This window comes from Chelonia mydas, chromosome 2, assembly GCF_015237465.2.
Source record: "Chelonia mydas isolate rCheMyd1 chromosome 2, rCheMyd1.pri.v2, whole genome shotgun sequence".
NCBI lineage: Eukaryota > Metazoa > Chordata > Testudines > Cheloniidae > Chelonia > Chelonia mydas.
The window spans coordinates 186,337,401-186,355,096 of NC_057850.1; the positions used below are offsets into that span (position 1 = coordinate 186,337,401).

General features: G+C 42.0%; 1 protein-coding gene across 2 annotated transcripts in view; it reads left to right on the top strand.

The window, feature by feature from the left end:
- The first annotated feature begins 2,230 nt into the window (after window positions 1-2,230).
- ZNRF2 (zinc and ring finger 2) overlaps window positions 2,231-17,696 on the top strand; it is an 85,366-nt gene continuing 69,900 nt past the window's right edge. For both annotated transcript variants that reach the window (XM_037890335.2, XM_037890336.2), the window contains exon 1: window positions 2,231-2,959. In XM_037890335.2, coding sequence (XP_037746263.1) covers window positions 2,365-2,959 — 595 coding nt within the window. In that variant the 5' untranslated portion in view covers window positions 2,231-2,364. The remainder of the gene's footprint in view (window positions 2,960-17,696) is intronic.

The window sequence follows — 17,696 nt, forward strand, 5'->3', positions numbered from 1 at the left end:
TTATGCTGGGTGATTGATTGTAGGAATCCTACTTATAGATCCAATGCATGACATATTCAATCACATCATCTTTCTATTTTTAAAATATTAAATGATCTTTGTATCCTGATGCGCACTGTCAGGTGGAGATTGAACCACTTATTCATAGGGTTCAATTTATAGGACCAAATCTGGCAGTCCTCCCCTATATAAAACTCTCATTGGTCAATAGGAGTTTTGTCTGAGTAAAAGACTAAGGGGTTTAGGATTTTGCTCACATGCCCAGAAAATAAGCATATGGGACAAGATCCTACCCCCCCTTCCTGCCCCTTTACACCATTCAGGTGGTACAAAGGGACTGACATCAGGCCTTAAGTGCTCAGATAAGAATTTCCCCAGCCTGGGAAATTTCTCAACTGGTATAACCTGTTTCTATGCCAACCACAGCCATCCATTCTATTGCAGGTGGAGTGTCAGGAGCAGGAAAGGATGTACTGAAGGCTGGGTAGAGATAGAACATGCCAACTAAGAATGATCAGAATAGTTGTAGTCCTTTTAGGGACCATGGCCAGCCTATGTACATCTCAGTAGCCCCTAGGCCCCTTTAACTTTTTGCTGTAGCAGCCATATTTGTGAATCAGGTTAATGATAAGCCACTCTTTCCTGCAACAAACAGATGTTGTTGCAGGAGAAAATCTGGACCATTAAAATCAAATTACTGGTTGTTACAGCTGTATCTTGAGTGGGAAACAGGTCCTCTAAGAATCTGTTGTGCTCCATAAACCTGTTGCTAAAGATTATAAGTGATGTAATTGTTATGCTAAAATGTGGCTGCTGTTTAAATTTTCAAATTTTACAGAGATCAAAATAAGATTATCTAAAACTTGTTCCTCCACAGGGTCCAAAATGAGTGGTCACTATATTCTTAGGTATTCGTTTTTCCATAGGGGGGAGTCTGCCTCCTGAACCTTCTAATGATCCTCTTTCTAGAAACCAAACTCCTAGGTGCACTCAGCTATGTCTATACCGTAGTAACTGCAATGAGTAATTATGTGTTTGATACACTTCAATGGAAAGTTCACTAATCTTAGGCAAGATTTTCATTCATGTAAAAACTGCCTGGTAAGAATGGAAGCTGCCCACACAATTTCTTTGAACACTATGCTGACATAACAGTATTCATTCATAGCTGCTCCATTTTAGGTGGTGTAGTCCTATGTGTACACACTTGTATTCAACTGTTTTCTGTACACAGCAGCCAATGCAGTTCTGCATTGCTGCACACAACTGACAGCTATCTTAATGCACGTAGCTGTGCTTTTTAACTCCCTTCCCCTTTTATGGCATGCACTAGAACTGGATTATTAAATTTTAAAGATGAAGGGCTAAATTCATCCCAGTGCAACTACACTGATGTCTGAATTGCCTAGCTTTTTGTGAAGTCCCAAGCACAAGGGTCATGCTTTTCAGTCTTTTCTCGACAGCCATAACGTTAGTAACTTTTTTTTAAATGAAAGATGAGTTTCTCCCCTAATCTCATGCTTCCAGTTGCTGGGCCTTCAAAAAAAACAAACAAAAAACAACCCCTCTCCCCCAAGAAACAAACAACCCACCACCATCAGGAATCCGGGCAACAATGAATTCTAAGTAAATAGCTTCAAAACATGTTAATTGCCCCTTCAAGAGCCGGAGGAAAGGGGACGAACCCTGAGCGGTGGGGCCCCGCAGCGGCCCTACTTCTGCTGCAACATACTTGGAAAATAGCTTTTGTATTTGTTTTGGCGCCTCGAGCGCTGGCTGTGCCCCGCTAGCAAGCTGAGCTCCGCTCCTCCAGCAGCAGCTGGGATCGGGAGCGGTAACAGGTGGCTAACTCCGCAGCAGCCCTTTCGGGCCTCTCGTCAGGGCACTCAGTGGCGGTTCCTGTTTATCCCCCGGTGCCAAACAAAGGGGTGGGGGGGCTGCTCCCGCCGCCTCTCTGCCCTGCGAGCAGGGGCCACGCTTCCCGCAACCACGGAGCCCGGCCTGCGCTCTCCCTAGCGAGCCGGCCCGGGCCAGCCGGCGGGGTAAGAGGCCGGGGCCGCGATGGGTCTCCAGGCGGCAGCAGGCGACAGGCGTGACTAGGGGCTGGGCTTACCCGGCGCTGCTGGGGGCGGCCCGGGCTGTGCCTAGCTCGGGGGCGGCTCCCGCCCCAACCGCCAGTCCCCGGCCGCGCGCCGGGGCCGCCCCCAGGATGGCGACACAGGAGGGGCGGCGCCCGCCCTCGGCACAGCCTCGCACGGCGGGCAGAGCGAGCGGTGGGCGGCGGATGGCGGCGGCGGGGCTGGGCCCCCGGACGGTGGCGGCAGCGGGAGCAGCCGCCGGAGCCAGCAGCGCCCCGAGCGGCTCATGGTGGCGCCCGAGACCCGAGAGCAGCGGCCGCTCCGGCAACGCCAGCTGAGCCGGATCCCGGCGGTACCCAGCGCGGGCCGGCCCCCGGCGCTCCCCTCCCCTCGCGGGCTCGCTCCTGCCGGGGTCGCCTCAGGGCAGCGGCGAAGGGCGCCGGGCGGCGCCAGCGGCGGGACGATGGGCGCCAAGCAGAGCGGCCCGGCCGCCGCCAACGGCCGCACCCGGGCGTACTCGGGCGGGGACTTGCCCTCCGGCAGCGGCGGCGCCGGCGGGCGCTCGGCGGGGGCCGGCGGGCGATACGCGCCGGTGGCGCCCCAGGCAGCCCCCGCGGGCTCGGCGGCGGGAGCCGCGGCCGCCGCGCCCGTGGCGGCGCCCCGGAGCAGGTCCCTCGGCGGGGCGGCAGCCTCCGGGGCCAGGGCCGCCCAGTCAGCCTTCAGCATCCCCCACAGCAGCGGCCCCTACGGCTCGCAGGACTCGGTGAACAGCGCGGCTGAGGAGGGCGGCCGGGGGCGGCCCGCAGGGGGCGGAGGACACGGCGGGCCCCGGCTCGTGATCGGTTCGCTGCCAGCGCACCTCTCACCGCACCTGTTCGGAGGTGAAGTACCCACCCGTGCCCCTGTGTGTGTGGGGGGGGAGGAGACTGCCACCTCTTGTGCTACCCCTGCCTGGGTGTGTGGGGTGGGGGTGGGGAGACCTGTAACACTTAGTGCTACTCCAGCCCTGTCCATGGCGTGGGGGGGGGGGAGAGGGGCTAGAGAGACTGTGAGACACTCAGCCCTTCCCCAGACAGGGGGACCCTACACATTATACAGTACCTCAAATGTGTGTGGTGGGGGTAGGGAGTAGGCAGGGGTGTTGCAACAATTTCTGTAGTGGGGATGCTGAGAGCCATTGAACCAAACTGTAAACCCTGTATATGATGGAAACCGCTTAACCCATGGGGGGGGGGGGTGTGGTAGCTCCCCCAGCACCCCTGGTTCCAGCAGCTATGTGAGTAGGTCTCTAACTCTTAGTGATGGTCCAGGAAGAGACTTGAGGGATAGCACTATTTTTGGTGGGGTTGAGGTAGTGAGTACCCCCCTTGGAGCCGATTCGGTAGTGTTGTGGGGTTTTTGTGTGTGTGAGTGGAAGGTTAGCAAAGGAGGCTTTACCCTTCTCTTCCTAGGGAAATCTCAGGCTTGACTCTAGGTCACTACCCTAATGTTAGAAGGACAATATATTCTTTCATTTCAGTGCACTTTTCTTAGTTAACTGAAGAACTGATTGATTTTCTGTTCCATGTTTCCACATTCTGAATACTTTGTAAATCTCAGACTTATAAAGTGAAGTGAGTGTTTTTTGTATAGCTCTTTTTTGGCTTGCTCTTGGGAGAGTAGTTTGCGACTTTGAGGGGATTACAATGAATCATCATTTTGTGAAAGGGGTAGCTTTCTAGTTCCTCCAGGCTTCAGTTTTATCTATACATGCTTCCGCTGCTGGTTCTTGGCCATGTAGATTTAAAAAAAAATTAGAGGTCTGAAAGCAGAAGGAAGGAATTTAATAATGAAATAACTCCCCTGCAATGTAGCTCACACAGTAAAAAGGAAAAAAGACCCTCTCTGTCTTGCCACTTTAGACTTTAATATCTGTAATCTGTGCCTGTGTAAATATGCCTGCCTACTACTTACATAATTAGGATTTAATTGGATCAAGTATGCATGCAGTTTATTTTAAATCAGACTGAAATCTGTTTTTAGGTACTGATTAAAATGTGTCTGCAGCTTGTTCCTGTTTCTCAGTCACTGAATTGTCTGTACTGAAACTTGGTTAATAAAATAGAAGTTATTGTAATGGAAAGTTTCTTTGAATTAGCTTATTTTTTTTCCAAAAGAAGAAAATGTATAGATGAGGGGAGGTATTTTAAAAAACAATCTTTAAGAAAATATAGCACTTTTTCCCCCTAAAGACTGCAGTATGTTTCCTGGAGGTGGTAGAAATAGAGGAGGAGGAGCAAAATATTGAATCTATTAAGAATGAAGTTAAACGCTCTGTAAATAGTTTGAAAAAGATGAACTTGTTCAATTTTTTCTGCACAGAAGATCGTACAATTGTTTTAAATTAAAGTTTTTGGTGCATATTATGCACTCTTCTATCTCCCTTTCAAGTGTAGATTTTTAATTTTTTAGGTAAGGTTGTTGAGTTGACTTCTTTCAATGACATTTATTATAAAGGTTTCACTGCTCATACGAGTAAACACTAAGGTGCAACGGGACTGTCCGTTAATGTGTTAGTTCTTTTTTATATCTTTTTGATACCTGTTGTAATTGTCTAGATGAACTTAATACATGTGTGTTATAGCTTGTGTAAATTCTGAATTAAAAATAGAATGAAATGTCATTTTTTGGGGAAGGGATGCAAGGTGCCTGTCTGTGTGAACTTACTTTCACTTTTGGTAGTGATAAATGAGAGCATTATTTGCAGCAGTGTGGTAATGTAGTTCTGTAATATAAAATGTCTGTAGCTTTACATTTGAGATTTTTAGCCTTCAATGTAAGTGGCATAGACTCAAGAGCAGTAGGTCAAATTAAGATTTTTTTTTTCCAGTCCTCCTGGCATTTCCTGGATGGTCAACATGTATGTTACAAGAAAAGGAGGACTTGTGGCACCTTAGAGACTAACAAATTTATTTGAGCATAAGCTTTTGTGAGCTACAGCATGTGTGCATCCGATGAAGTGAGCTGTAGCTCACGAAAGCTTATGCTCAAATAAATTGGTTAGTCTCTAAGGTGCCACAAGTACTCCTTTTCTTTTTGGGGATACAGACTAACATGGCTGCTACTCTGAAACCTGTCATGTATGTTACAGACAACCCTACAAACAGATTTCTGTTCAGTTGCATTTTTGTGTGTGTGGACCTGAAGACAGTCCTGGTCTCCTGAAGACTCCTAAGTCCGCTACTGGCTGCTCCTAGTGCTCTGATTGAACATGCTAATGGAGAGCATCAAGCCTACCTTAACAAGGAGCATTTGCCCTTGAGAAGGCGAACTTAAGTGTAAGTGTTCTTATAGTGCTGAGTTGCTGCATGTTTATTAATTATTAGTTAAGAGTAGCAGAGCTTTGATGCAAGGATGGCTGCAGTGTTATCAGAGTAGTATGCGTGACAGCTGGTGTGTGCAATTCCTTTTGCAATCAAAGGGTTCTATGCTATTGCATATTTACAGTCTATATACAGTGAGAGAAAAGCATTAAAACTTAAAGCATGTTGCGAATTTGTTACTCAAAAATAGGAGTCCTTGCTTAAACCTTGCATCACAGCCTTAATTAGATCAGTTATAGACCATATTTTCCTCATTACAATTTCAGGTGATAATTTACATAATTGCTGAGTAGTACCCTATGTTTTCTTATTCATGAATCTATTAAACCAGAGTCCAGAATATTAACTACTTATTGACAGAGATGCTATAGAATGTATGCCCTCCACTTATGCAATAATCTTTAACATTGTAAGGTGACTAATCGATGATGGCTCTCAGATATTAGATTTTTGATGATGCAAAATGTAAGCAGCTTTGCTGGTCACAATCTATATCATTTATATCTATCTGTGAATCAGTCTGAAGTAGCTTTTCTTTTTTCATATGAAAATGAATGTCTACTTAATCTAATCCTAGCATTCAGTTTTTTTAAAAAGGGAGGGGAGGACCTTTACATTTCAAACTTTCCTATTATATATTTTTTGCAATTTAAATATTTTGTAATGTGGGTGGCATAATAACTTTCCAGTGCAATTAACATAGTAAATGTCATAGCTATATACTTTTTAAAAATTCAATATAGTATTCAGATGCTTGGTTCAAACAAGTGGCCCTGTTGTAGATCACAGTTTCATAAGACTGTCCATGGGGGAAAATAACTCGGAGGACTGCTTTTGAGCAGTTTCCGACTAGCTTAAGCTTGTCTAGGTATGGTGCTTGGCAGTTACTATGCGTATTGTGAGCGTGCTTCAAGCACCCTCCCTTGTTTTATAAACTGCAGTTTGTATTGTTTTTTAACTGAAAATTACAGAAGTTTATTTTGAGAATCAGTTCAGCAGTTTCTTTGGAGAATTAGTTTAATATATAAAGATTAAACTGTATTTTCCTGGCAGAATGCTTGGCTTTGACAATCAATAACACATGGATGTTGCACTTGTAGGACTACTATAATTAATTGGCTCTTATTGAATTGTACTCCATTATGACTTTTGAATTACCCAGAACAGTGTTTAAATATTAGCTATCTAATCTGTTTGTTATAAACTATGTGATTAGTACTAGAGGTATGCTAAAATGCAAAAAATTAAACACTGCTATATGCTGAGATGTGCAAAAGTATGGTCAGTCTGTTATATTTCTTTGGTACAAACTGTAGTAATGTTTAAAAAATAATTCATTCAAAGTCATAGCTCTCCTTTGGGTTAAGACGATCTTGTGTTCATGCTAATTTTAGGCTTACTATCCTTTATGATCAAATATCTCTATATATCTTGTGATTAACTGTCAGAGCCAATTCAGTTCAGTAACAAATTTAGGCCCTCATTCTGCAAAGACTTGTGCATATTCTTAACTTTATGCACTGTGAATACAGGGGGGTCCCCAGTGTATGTCGGGGTTACGTTCTTGAAAAGGGTGACGGATACTGAAATGATGTATACTGTGGACCTTCCCTCCCCCCCTTCCCCCCCAAATGCCGCTAAACAGCTGATCAGAGTAGTCAGCAGGCACTGGGAGGGAGGGGGAGGAGTTGATCGTTGGTCTTGAAAAGAGTGAATACAGTTTAAATTTATGTGCCTAACTAAATAATTTGTGTTTTCAACACTTTCTATTTCTGGTTAAGACTGATGTCTAGGTGTATCCTGTTTAACTCTTAGTGTACCAGAGTTGCTATGATAGGCTTTTATATGCAAGGATTTTTTGCCAAAAATTTCCCTTTATTGCAACAGCTGGTTCAGCTCCAACAGTAAGAGCTTCAGGGTAGGCAGGGCCAGAGATGATCGGTATCTCTTGGAGAGAGGGTACAATATAAAGGGGGCGGGAGGGAAGACGGACCTGATTGCCCTGTGTGTTGCCTCTGGCCCCTTTCCCACTCACCTTGTGCCTCCCATACCTGCTCCAAGCTGGCACCACTGTGCCCCCTCACAGCTCCTCACTCACTTCTCCCATTGCCTCCCCACTGTGTGCATGGTGCAGGAAAGAGTGGGCTCTGCACACCTACTGTCAAGCGGGTAACTGGGGTTGTGGGCAAGGAAGGAATGGGTCTCAGCAGGCTTTTCTGCCCTTTCTGCTCCCCCCCACAGAAGTGCGCTGGCAGCCCCGTCCCGCTTCCCTGCTCCGGCCGCCACCTAGCAGGGTTCCGCAGGAGTGCTAGGTGTCGATGACTTTCACGGGCACATCTCCCTGGGCTGCACTCATTCTGACTCCCTCCCTGCCAGAAATCTGGTGGGGGAGAGGGGAAATGTGACCCTGTGTGTCCCCCATACATAGCTTCTGGATCCAGGCAGCTGCTTTTGTGTTTAACCCCTGTGCCATCTAAAACTCAGAGCTCTGTGTAGATCAAAAGCTTGTACCTTCCACCAACAGAAATTGGTCCAGTAAAAGACATTGCTCACCCAACTTGTCTCTCTCATATCCTGGGACCAACACAGCTACAACAACTCTGCACATCTAAAAACACTAGCAGCTGCTTAGGATTTTGTTTCCACTAGTGCTCCCACCTTCGGCAAGCTGGATTTAGTGATGGCTGGTTGCTATATGCCAAAGATCACAAAAGATTCAGGTTGCTTCCAGTCCGAAGAGACCAGTCACTTACCCCAGGTCAATTTGTACCTCAGATCTCACGCAAAAGACAACGCTTGTAGCCAATCCTATGATAAACTAAGGAATAATTAACTAGGAGAAAGAAATGAGAACTATTTACAGGTTAAAGCAGGCCAGCATATCCACGCAAATGAGTTATAATCTATGGTTCCAAAAGGTCATAGAATTATAGCAGTCTGTCAGCGCTGAATATCTTTTAGGGATAAGCCAAGTTGATCCTGGGGAAGTCTGCTTCTGTTTTGTAGTTCCAGCCTTCTGAGAGATCAGACAGTAAAAGAGAGGAAAATTTTTCTTGTTCATTGTCTGTTTCCTTCTTCCAGAATTCAAACTGATGGGATGACCCCTTTTATATGTAGCCTCTTAATGGGTGTGAAGGGGAAATTAATAAATTCTTGTGATGTCCCACAGTGGCCCATTTAATTTTGATAGCCTTCTTAGTGATAAAGAGGCAATCCCTTCGACAGGTTGACTGTTTCAGGGCAAAATTTTTTTATAGTTATAAACAAAAACTCAAATATTTACCTTTAACGTGATAAAGATATTATAAGTGAGATTTCTGAAATGCTTGTAAATTACTGCATTCATTAAGTCTAAACACTAAACACATTGTTATAAGTTCAATACCCACCTTAAATATACTAACACAGGTGAAACTGACTGGTTTCCATTAATGAATTTGTCAGTGCTTGGCTGTGGCCTAAAGCTTGGCAAGAGCTGGCACCTGGATTGCCAGCATCACACAGTAGTTTTCAAAAAATGATTTAAAAGTAGTTTCAGGTACTTCACCTATCCTTGAGTCTCTCTAGTATTTTTACTAGCTCTGCGGTTGTATTTTGCTATATTTTTAATATTGGAATTTATTCCCTTGTTATATAAACTTGCACAAATGACACAGGAATCTGACTATACACACAGTGCTGTCAAATGCACAAAGTTTACTGAATAAGTTATTTTTTGTGATATTTGCATTCTAGTACCTTAGGTGTTGAAACTACAATTGTTTAAAATAGTCACTTCTGTCTTTCTTTAAAAAAAAAAAAAAAAAAGATTGTCCTTTCAAGATAAATTTAACTGTGTGTTGGTGTCATCTTTTTTGACCATTCTGAAGGGGAAAGCTTATGTAAAAAGTACTTTTCTCTAGAATACCGCTGGTATAGGAATGGCCACCACTGATTTGCAGACACCTCTCGGGTATAACAATGCAGCTGTTTTGCACCAGCAACACTATACATTAACCTTTAGGAGTAAGAAGTGAAGAATAAATTCCTTTAAACCTATAATAGGAATTGAAGGAAAGCAGAATATAAGGCTTGAAATGCTTGCTGGACTGTAGGTGGATGCTGATAGCAGAGGGATGTGAAGTTTGGTTAAAGGAAAGGGCAGGTTTTTGGGTTCCCACCAAGGTGTTACTCTGCTTGAAGGGCCACTTTTTTTTTTTTTTTTTTTAAGCTGACTTGTGTAGGTATGCAGTACGTTTGAGCATGTTCCTATGCTTCCTTTTATTTTCCTTCCCTTCACTTTTCTAGCTTCTGGGAGAGAAAGTATCTTTTTCTTTCATCCCAAACCTGCTTTTGACTGGTGAATTTTGTGGAGCGGCTTATATTTTGTCTCTTGTCCTTGGCTTTGTGGAAGGGCAAAAAGCTCAAATTTCTGTTTCCCCAAAATCATGCAGGTACCAGTGACGATAGAACTCTTAAGATGAGTCAGTTTCATTCTTGTTGTCACTCTGTATCATCAAAGCTAGGGATGGGTGATTTTGCTTTCTGATTTGGGAGCAGAGGTGCCAAGTACACCTGGCTGGCTGGGCATTTACTGTGATGATTTTCTGTGTGTGGGAGGGGAATACTGTTGGAAGCACTAAAATTGACCACATTATAAGTCTTGCTGTTGTTTCAGCCCACGAAGGTGTTGGTAGGGCTTGAAAAAGCTGCTCTCCTCTGGTGAATAGGAAGCTTTTCCTGGTTATTGAGGGGCTTCAATGCCATTAGATTCTCCATGGAATTAAGCTTTTGCTTTAATAATTTTCTAAATGCTGTGTATGCAGAGATAATCTGTGTGTTCTCAGACAAATCTAGTTCCATTGCTGCTGCTCGTAGCATTCCCAAACTGCAGCTGAGTGAAGACTGACCAGTCTTGTTACTTCTGATTATTGCTTTCAGAACCCTGTGGGCAGCAGTGAAACAGGCAAGAATCATGTCCATGTTGCTTTGCTTCAGCTTTGGAAAGCTCTGGGTGGCAGGCCTGGAACTATTGTTTGCGAAAGAGGATTAAAATAGTCGCAAAGTTGGAAGTGGATAGTCACAGAAAGATGTGCATGGGCACACACGCTTTTCTGCAGTGACTATGGGTTGGGGGAGTGGAATAGAATAGCTGAGGCAGCCACCTTTTGCAGTTCCTAAGGGCCGTAGAATGTGTAGGTGAAGGACAGAGAGTGCTGATTCCTTCCAGCGGCTGGCGGAGGTTGGGACATCTTACTTGTATTGCAAACCTATTAACTAGAGTTAAGTCACAAATTGTGGTGTCCTCCAGCTAGTATCCAGGGACATCACCCTCATAGGACTGTACACCCTCCATCTTTGTGACAGCTGAGGCTGGCTCCTTAGCAAGGCATTGTCTCTGGATAGAGGGGAACTGCTATGTTTCATATTGGCCCTAATGTACGATAAATTGCTTCAGCTCTGGTGTTAGGCAAAACGCTGCAGTTTTATATTATCAAATATGTTGGAGGGATTGGTTCTGGTGCTCTGTGTATAGTGGAGCCCTAGAACTGTGAACCTCACAAGGATCATGTCAGTTTCATGTTATTGCTACTGGGACACTAGAGGCATAGGCACCATCAAGGGAAGGTGGATAGAGGAAGGGATTTAAAGTCAGAAAGGATAAGAAATAAAATTGAGAATATAGGGATTACTTAGAAGGGAAGTACTTAGAAGGGAAAACACAAATAGGGGAAGGGGATGATACATTGGAGAGGGTCTAAGGACAGATTTCATTTCCTCTCTTGGGGCTAATTGTGATTAAAAGAATTGGGGAAGCATTTCACATTGATGTTGTTTGGCTCCCTCATCTCCGTTACTGAAGGAAATAGTATTGATGAGCTTCACAGGAATCCTTGTCCAGATTTCTGAAGAGAGAGGGGCCACTGTGATAGGGTGGCTTTGCAATGGGCCAAGTAAGTGATTGGAAGGGGAGAATGGGAATTAGATCATGTTTGAAAAGACCTCCCCCCCCGACCCGCCCGTTCCTTCCTCTCCCAAAGAAGTAAGTAGAGGAGCCAAATAATAGAATGGGCACTACTGTAACTAGGGTTGGGGAGAAACTCAAATGCAAAGATTTGGTCTTGGGGAGAGAAGCAAACTGCTTAATTTTACTAGGGTGTGTAATTGTTTCTTCTGATACCAATGTAACAGTAATATCTGAGCCTTTGGGTTGTCAGTTCAAACAAAAACTTGCATAATTTGTGTACACTCGCATACACTCTTCCTACTTCCTTGGCATAATAGAAATGAAGAATCCTATTCTTCTAGGATGTTTCCTAATTTTGGAATAATTGCTCGAATCCTGACCGAATATCTCTCCATGTGTCCTCTTGCACACAATTGCACACTAGTTTCTAGCAGCCTTCCAAGTGGTATGTCTTTTTCTAAACATCTCATAAAGAAGGTTTTTTTTATTACTGGTAGGAATCTGAATACACTTCAAATAATTCTACAGCAGGCTGAGCACCAAAGGTTTTAAACTATTTTGGTAAGTTCTCCCTAGCCCTTGCCAGTCATTTTAGGGAACCCTACCATATAGATGTTCTTGATTCACTGTCTTTTTTTATACAGCCACATTTGAAGCCTTTAACCTCTGAATAATTCTGTACATAGATGAGATTTTTTTTCTACTGAAGTTCTCCTGTAACTGCAGCTGCATGAGCCAAATAATGCTTTGTTTAGAGTTTTCTGAAATGCTCCTGCATCTTGTTAATGGTTTAATTACTTGCTGTAATCCCCTTCATTAATTTCCACAGGCTGTGTTCACTTACAGTGGGGATGGAGCAGATTGCTCTTGTTCACAGTGATGTTATTCTGTGAAAAGACAGAGTGGAAAGCCTTTGGTTTCTGCACTCTGAGACTTATTTTTGAGCATCTTGAGTATCTGCTTCTTATGGATCAAGGAAAAAGAAATCTTCTAAAACGCACAATTTCTGAAGTTTAAAATGTTCATAATCAGGTGTATGAGCAATGATTTTTGCTCAGCTACCCCAGTTGTGAATGTGTTCAGCTCACATTTTTCAAAAACAGGCACTAAAAGTTAGGCTTCAAAGGCCATATTAGTATCCTGACTGTCAAAAGTACTGACTCCCATTGGCTGGCTACCTGACAGGTTTCACAAAAGTGGGAGGACAAACCAAAATAATCCATGAGACTTATTTCCAACCTGAAATGAACATGCAACTCATTACCAGTGCATGTGTCCCTGTTCCCTATGCATATGCAGAGAATTAATATTGCTCTGAAAAGATCAGAAAACCTACAGGGTTTCCCCTAGGGGGTTGAGATGGCTGATTCCAACTCACAAACAAAACACAAGTGTTGCTTTAGATTTGGCTTTGTCACCTTTCCTGTCTCTGTTAGCAGCTGACTTATCTGGGAGTTCTCTCCTTTTTAAGCCTTGCCCAGTCCCAAATGCGTGGGTGTGCTGCATATGATGGTGGAGATTTTTAGTAGATTCTGCTATTGTGTTGACTGACTTAAATGTACCATAAATTTGGAGTTCATGTAGTGCGTGCACTTGCCATTTCTTCTAATTGACAAATATATAAAAAAACAACAGCAACAAAAAGATGAGCTTTTGTAAATTATTCTCCCTCATATATGAATAGGGAGTTTACATAAAGGATTCATATGGCAGCAGCCTTTATTTGTAAATGTTTTAAAACGAATGCTGTTCACACATCCTTGCTAGCCACTCTGACTGAAATTATTACCTGCAGCAATCATTTTGTACTGTGATTTCATCACATTTTATAAGCGAGAGAAGGTCATACGCTTTCATGCTAGTTAAACATATAGGTGCTCCAGGCAGAATTTTTGATTTCAGTAAAGTAGTACTCTTCTTTTTGTCAGTACTGAAACAATGCCTAAGCATGTGGTATTTATGGGCATTGTTGCTGAAATGGTGTTTTTATTGTTGTTGTGAAAGATTCTATGGCACCTTGTAAATCTGGTGTTCAAGTTTAAATTTGTTTGGGATAGTTACATACTTCATTATTGAGGCTACTGGTACACGCAGTAAACAGACTTGTTTAAGTCCCATTAAAACTCAAGAAAATCAGCTTGCCAAAAGAAAAGGATGAGGTGATAATGAAAAATTCTGTCTTGAGCCATCTCGGGAGAGCATTGCATTTGTTCGGAGTGGCTTGCAATAAAGAGTGTTTGTCTGTTAAAGTGTGTCAAAGTAGGCCCTTAGTTTCTATTAGTATAGCAGAAGTTGTGTGATGACTGTCATTGTGAACTTTGGTTTCATGAAAGGTATTTATAACTTGGTAAAGATTGGCTGTATGCTGAAATGTGCCTGGAAGAATTTTTTGAGAGAGATCTTCAAAAATGCAGTTTGTTTACTTTAAAGGAAAACATTTAAAAAATTTAAAATGATCCCATTATTTTCTCAGAAATAATGGTACTTGCTTTCTAAAACTTACTCAATTCCTGGCACCCAGACACTCTCATACCTGGCATTTTAAGTGGTGGGGTTACAGGGCTCCTACCGTATAACCCATAAATCAGGAGGGACTCTCTTCAGCCTACCCCTAGGAATCAACTCACTCATCTAAGTCCTCTTCCTTGCCTCCTGTGAGGGGGACAGAGGATACTAAAGGGGGTGGGGAACCCCTGCCAGTGAAGGCCTAAAAGTCTCTTCTGTCCCATAAGCACAACACCCATCAGCAAAATCCTAGGTCTGTAAAAGGGAACGGTTCCCAGAAGTAACTGCACTGGAAATCGGCCGCAAGTTGTGATTAATATATATTCTTCACAACTCAGAGATGGATGTAGGTTTCATTTTTAGAAGGTACACACTATACATTTTTCAAGTGATTTATTTTGAAAATTTTTCAGATTAGTTTTATAGCTATATCAGAAAATGAATGATTGTTTGGTTATTTCATTTACCAAAAGTAACTAAAGCAGATATTTATGAAGTCATTGGGAGGTGAACTAACTCCAGTTCAACAGGTTAATCATTAATATTTGGAGGATTTTCTTGCCATGCTGTATTAGGAGGAGAACATCACCAGACAGACATTTACATTGTTTTTTTTTTTTAACTAAAACAACATCATTATGTATTCTGGATTTTTTTTCTTCCACAGCACACACAATATTTTAACCAAACAAGCACATGATTTTTTGAATTTAGCTAAGCATTCAAGTTTTTTAAAATCAGGTTTGTTTTTGTTAAAATTGTGTTAACTAAAATAGTTAAATGAAATATTTAAAAAAAATAATTAAATAGACTGTCAGCCAGGTCAACATGAGAAACTTAAAATATTGGCTTCTGCAGTTAACTCGGTCGTCTTCACCTTCATTTTCCTGTTTGTTCATAATCTGGAAAAGAAAAACAAGCTTTCCTGCTTTTGCAGGTCCCAAACGGTTTCTCAATTAGAAATGAATTAGTCCAAAGGTAGAAAATATTCTTTCTACTCTGGCAGAAGAAGCTATGGCTGTTAAAAGTGAAATTATTACTTCAACAGTCTCTGAATCCAAGTGCGTAAGTGACTTCCACCAGTTCACTGGGGTGACTTTCTTTAAAGCATCATCAGCAAACATAGGTTTCTTGAATGGTTCATCCTCAGCTCCGAGGTTTATTATAGTTGGCATTATGGAGGGATGATGGCTGGATGTCCATGTCATAGCCAGCTCCTCTTCTTCAGCAGTTAAGGTTTGACCCTAGTACCGAGTATTGAGAATATTTGCAAGAAAATGAGCTGGAGATAGTGCTTGTTCCATTCGTTTTGTAATGCTTCTAATTTAACTCTGTCATTGCATATTTCTTTTTTTAAGATCTCACTCAGGTCATTCCAAATTTCAACAGCGAAAGCGATAAAACAGCTATTTCCCTGCATTTTGTTCAAGGCTACAGAAATAGGCTTCAGGCTACTCAGCATGTGTTCAACATTTCTCTTAAGCCCAATGTTAAGAACTTTGGCTGTGACAGTGCCATCTATTTTTTCATGATTTTGTTCACAAATGGTCATCAGATTCGGCCAGTTCTTGATATAGTGCTCAAAACAGTCCACTACTGAGTTCCATCGCACGTCTTGTGGGAGAGTTAGCTTGGTTCCTCCCACTTTTTTCAGAGCAGCTGCTACAAAGTGGTTGTTATGGAATTATTTTGCAATTTCAACAACATTAGCCTGTATTCTTGGAACACTGAAGTCTTTGGCCAGGAGGTGCATCAGATGAGCACTGCAACCATATGTTGTTAGCTTGGGACTCTCTTCTAAATAAATTCTTCTCATCTTGGATACATTTGCAGCATTGTCTGTGACCAAGCTGCATACTAGACATTTAAATTTTTTTCCCACAGTTTGTTATAGCTTTTACGGCTACGTCTTGTAAGTATTCTGCTGTGTGTGCATTTTTTCCTGATGTATCAATTGTTTCTGTAAGGAAGACATTCCCTTCTTCTGTTGTCACACAAGCATATACAACAGGATCATTGTGGACATTGCTCCACCCATCAAGACTCGGGTTAACAATTTCACCCTCTAGACTTTTTGCACACTGCTCAATTTCTCTTTCATACACTTTATCCAGCAATTTGACTGCAACATCTGCTCTGTTGGGTGGACTGTACCCTGGTCTTGATGACTGAACCATGTTAATGAAGTGTGGGTTCTCAATTATACGGAAAGGAGAATTTGTTGCATAAACAAACCGAGCAATTTTTTCATCAGTTACCTCTTTTTGTAATTTGCTGGTTCTTATCACAAACTTATCTATGGTTGTTTCTGGATAATGGAGATATCTTTTTTTCTTTTTGCTAGAGGTGATATACTGTGGCTGTGACATACATGATATGACTGAAACACTATCATGGCAGATAACTCTGAAACTATAGAAAATGACTGTGATCTTGAACGTGGATAGTCTTCAGAATCCTGTAGGTGGAGGATGGATTCTCCTAAACAAAATAAGTCAGTGCCGTTATTTAATTATTATTACCATACTGCTCATTTAGTATTATTCATTGCATTCACTGACACTAAGTACTACTTTAAAAGTGAAATTGTAAAAGAAAAATATGCCTATTTCACTTACTTATTTTTTTTTTATCACAACTGCATCTAAAATAATAGTACCATAGAGTAACAACTATATTTTTTTGCTCAAACATGAGAATTCAAGAATAGTCCAGAAGGAAGACAGGTAGACCAAGTATGAAATAAAAAAGTTTACCAACCTGAAGATCCTGCATGTTCAGACATGTTCTTTTCATCATTTTCAATGCAGCTTCCTCCTGAGAAGGAACACTTCTCATGATGTTGTTTTATTTAGGCAACCAGGCCTTGCATTTCTTTGTTGCACTGTTTGCATTTTACACGCATGCCTGTCTTACACATAGGTAGGGGAACTTCATTAAAATATTCCCAAACTGGGGCTCTTCTATGGCCTGTTGCCATTATAGGTTTTCCCTTTTAGTGAGAGAATGGTATGGTAGATCTCCAATCAATGGAGGACTACACTCAGAAAGACCTCAAGACTTCTGGAATATGCTGCTCAAACAGTTTCACTTTTGTTTCTACTGCTTGTCCCTCCCTTCTCACATTTATTTCCAGACTTATTCTCCTTGTCCAGATCTATTCCACCCCCAACCATCTTGTATTCATTGAGCTTTTTGAAACTTTGCACTTTTAGAGAGATAAGGGATTGACTCTGGGTACACAAATTTACAGAGGGACAATAGGGTTGAGGTCTGTTGTTTCTCACCTTATATTAATATATTATATATTAAAACATTTTTGCAGTTAACAAGCATGTTATCTCTGGAGACACAAATCCACAGTTTGAGAACTGCAAAACTAAGCCTCTCTGATGGTGCTCAGTCTAGAAGATACCGAGTCCCATTGGGTAGATAGAAAGTTTAACCTAAATAATCTATACAGAAGCTCCTGGAATCCCATAAGGTTGGGTCCCTAATCCATAAACTATTGGAACTCATTTACAAAATTTTTCTTAAACATTACATGAATATATTGTCTCATACTATAGAATTAGAATTTATAATCCCTATTCCATGATGAGCTATCGTTGAGATATAAAGTATCTTAATTAAAACTATCTTTAGAGAGGTTTTTTCCTGAAAAAATCATTTTATCAAAAAAATCTGATTTAAATAAAAATCGGATTTTTTTTGACTTTTTTAAAAAAGTCATTGATTTTTATCCACCCTGCCGGAGGGCAGGGAATTAGAGTTCAAATAGATGACCAAAGAGGCAAGCACAGG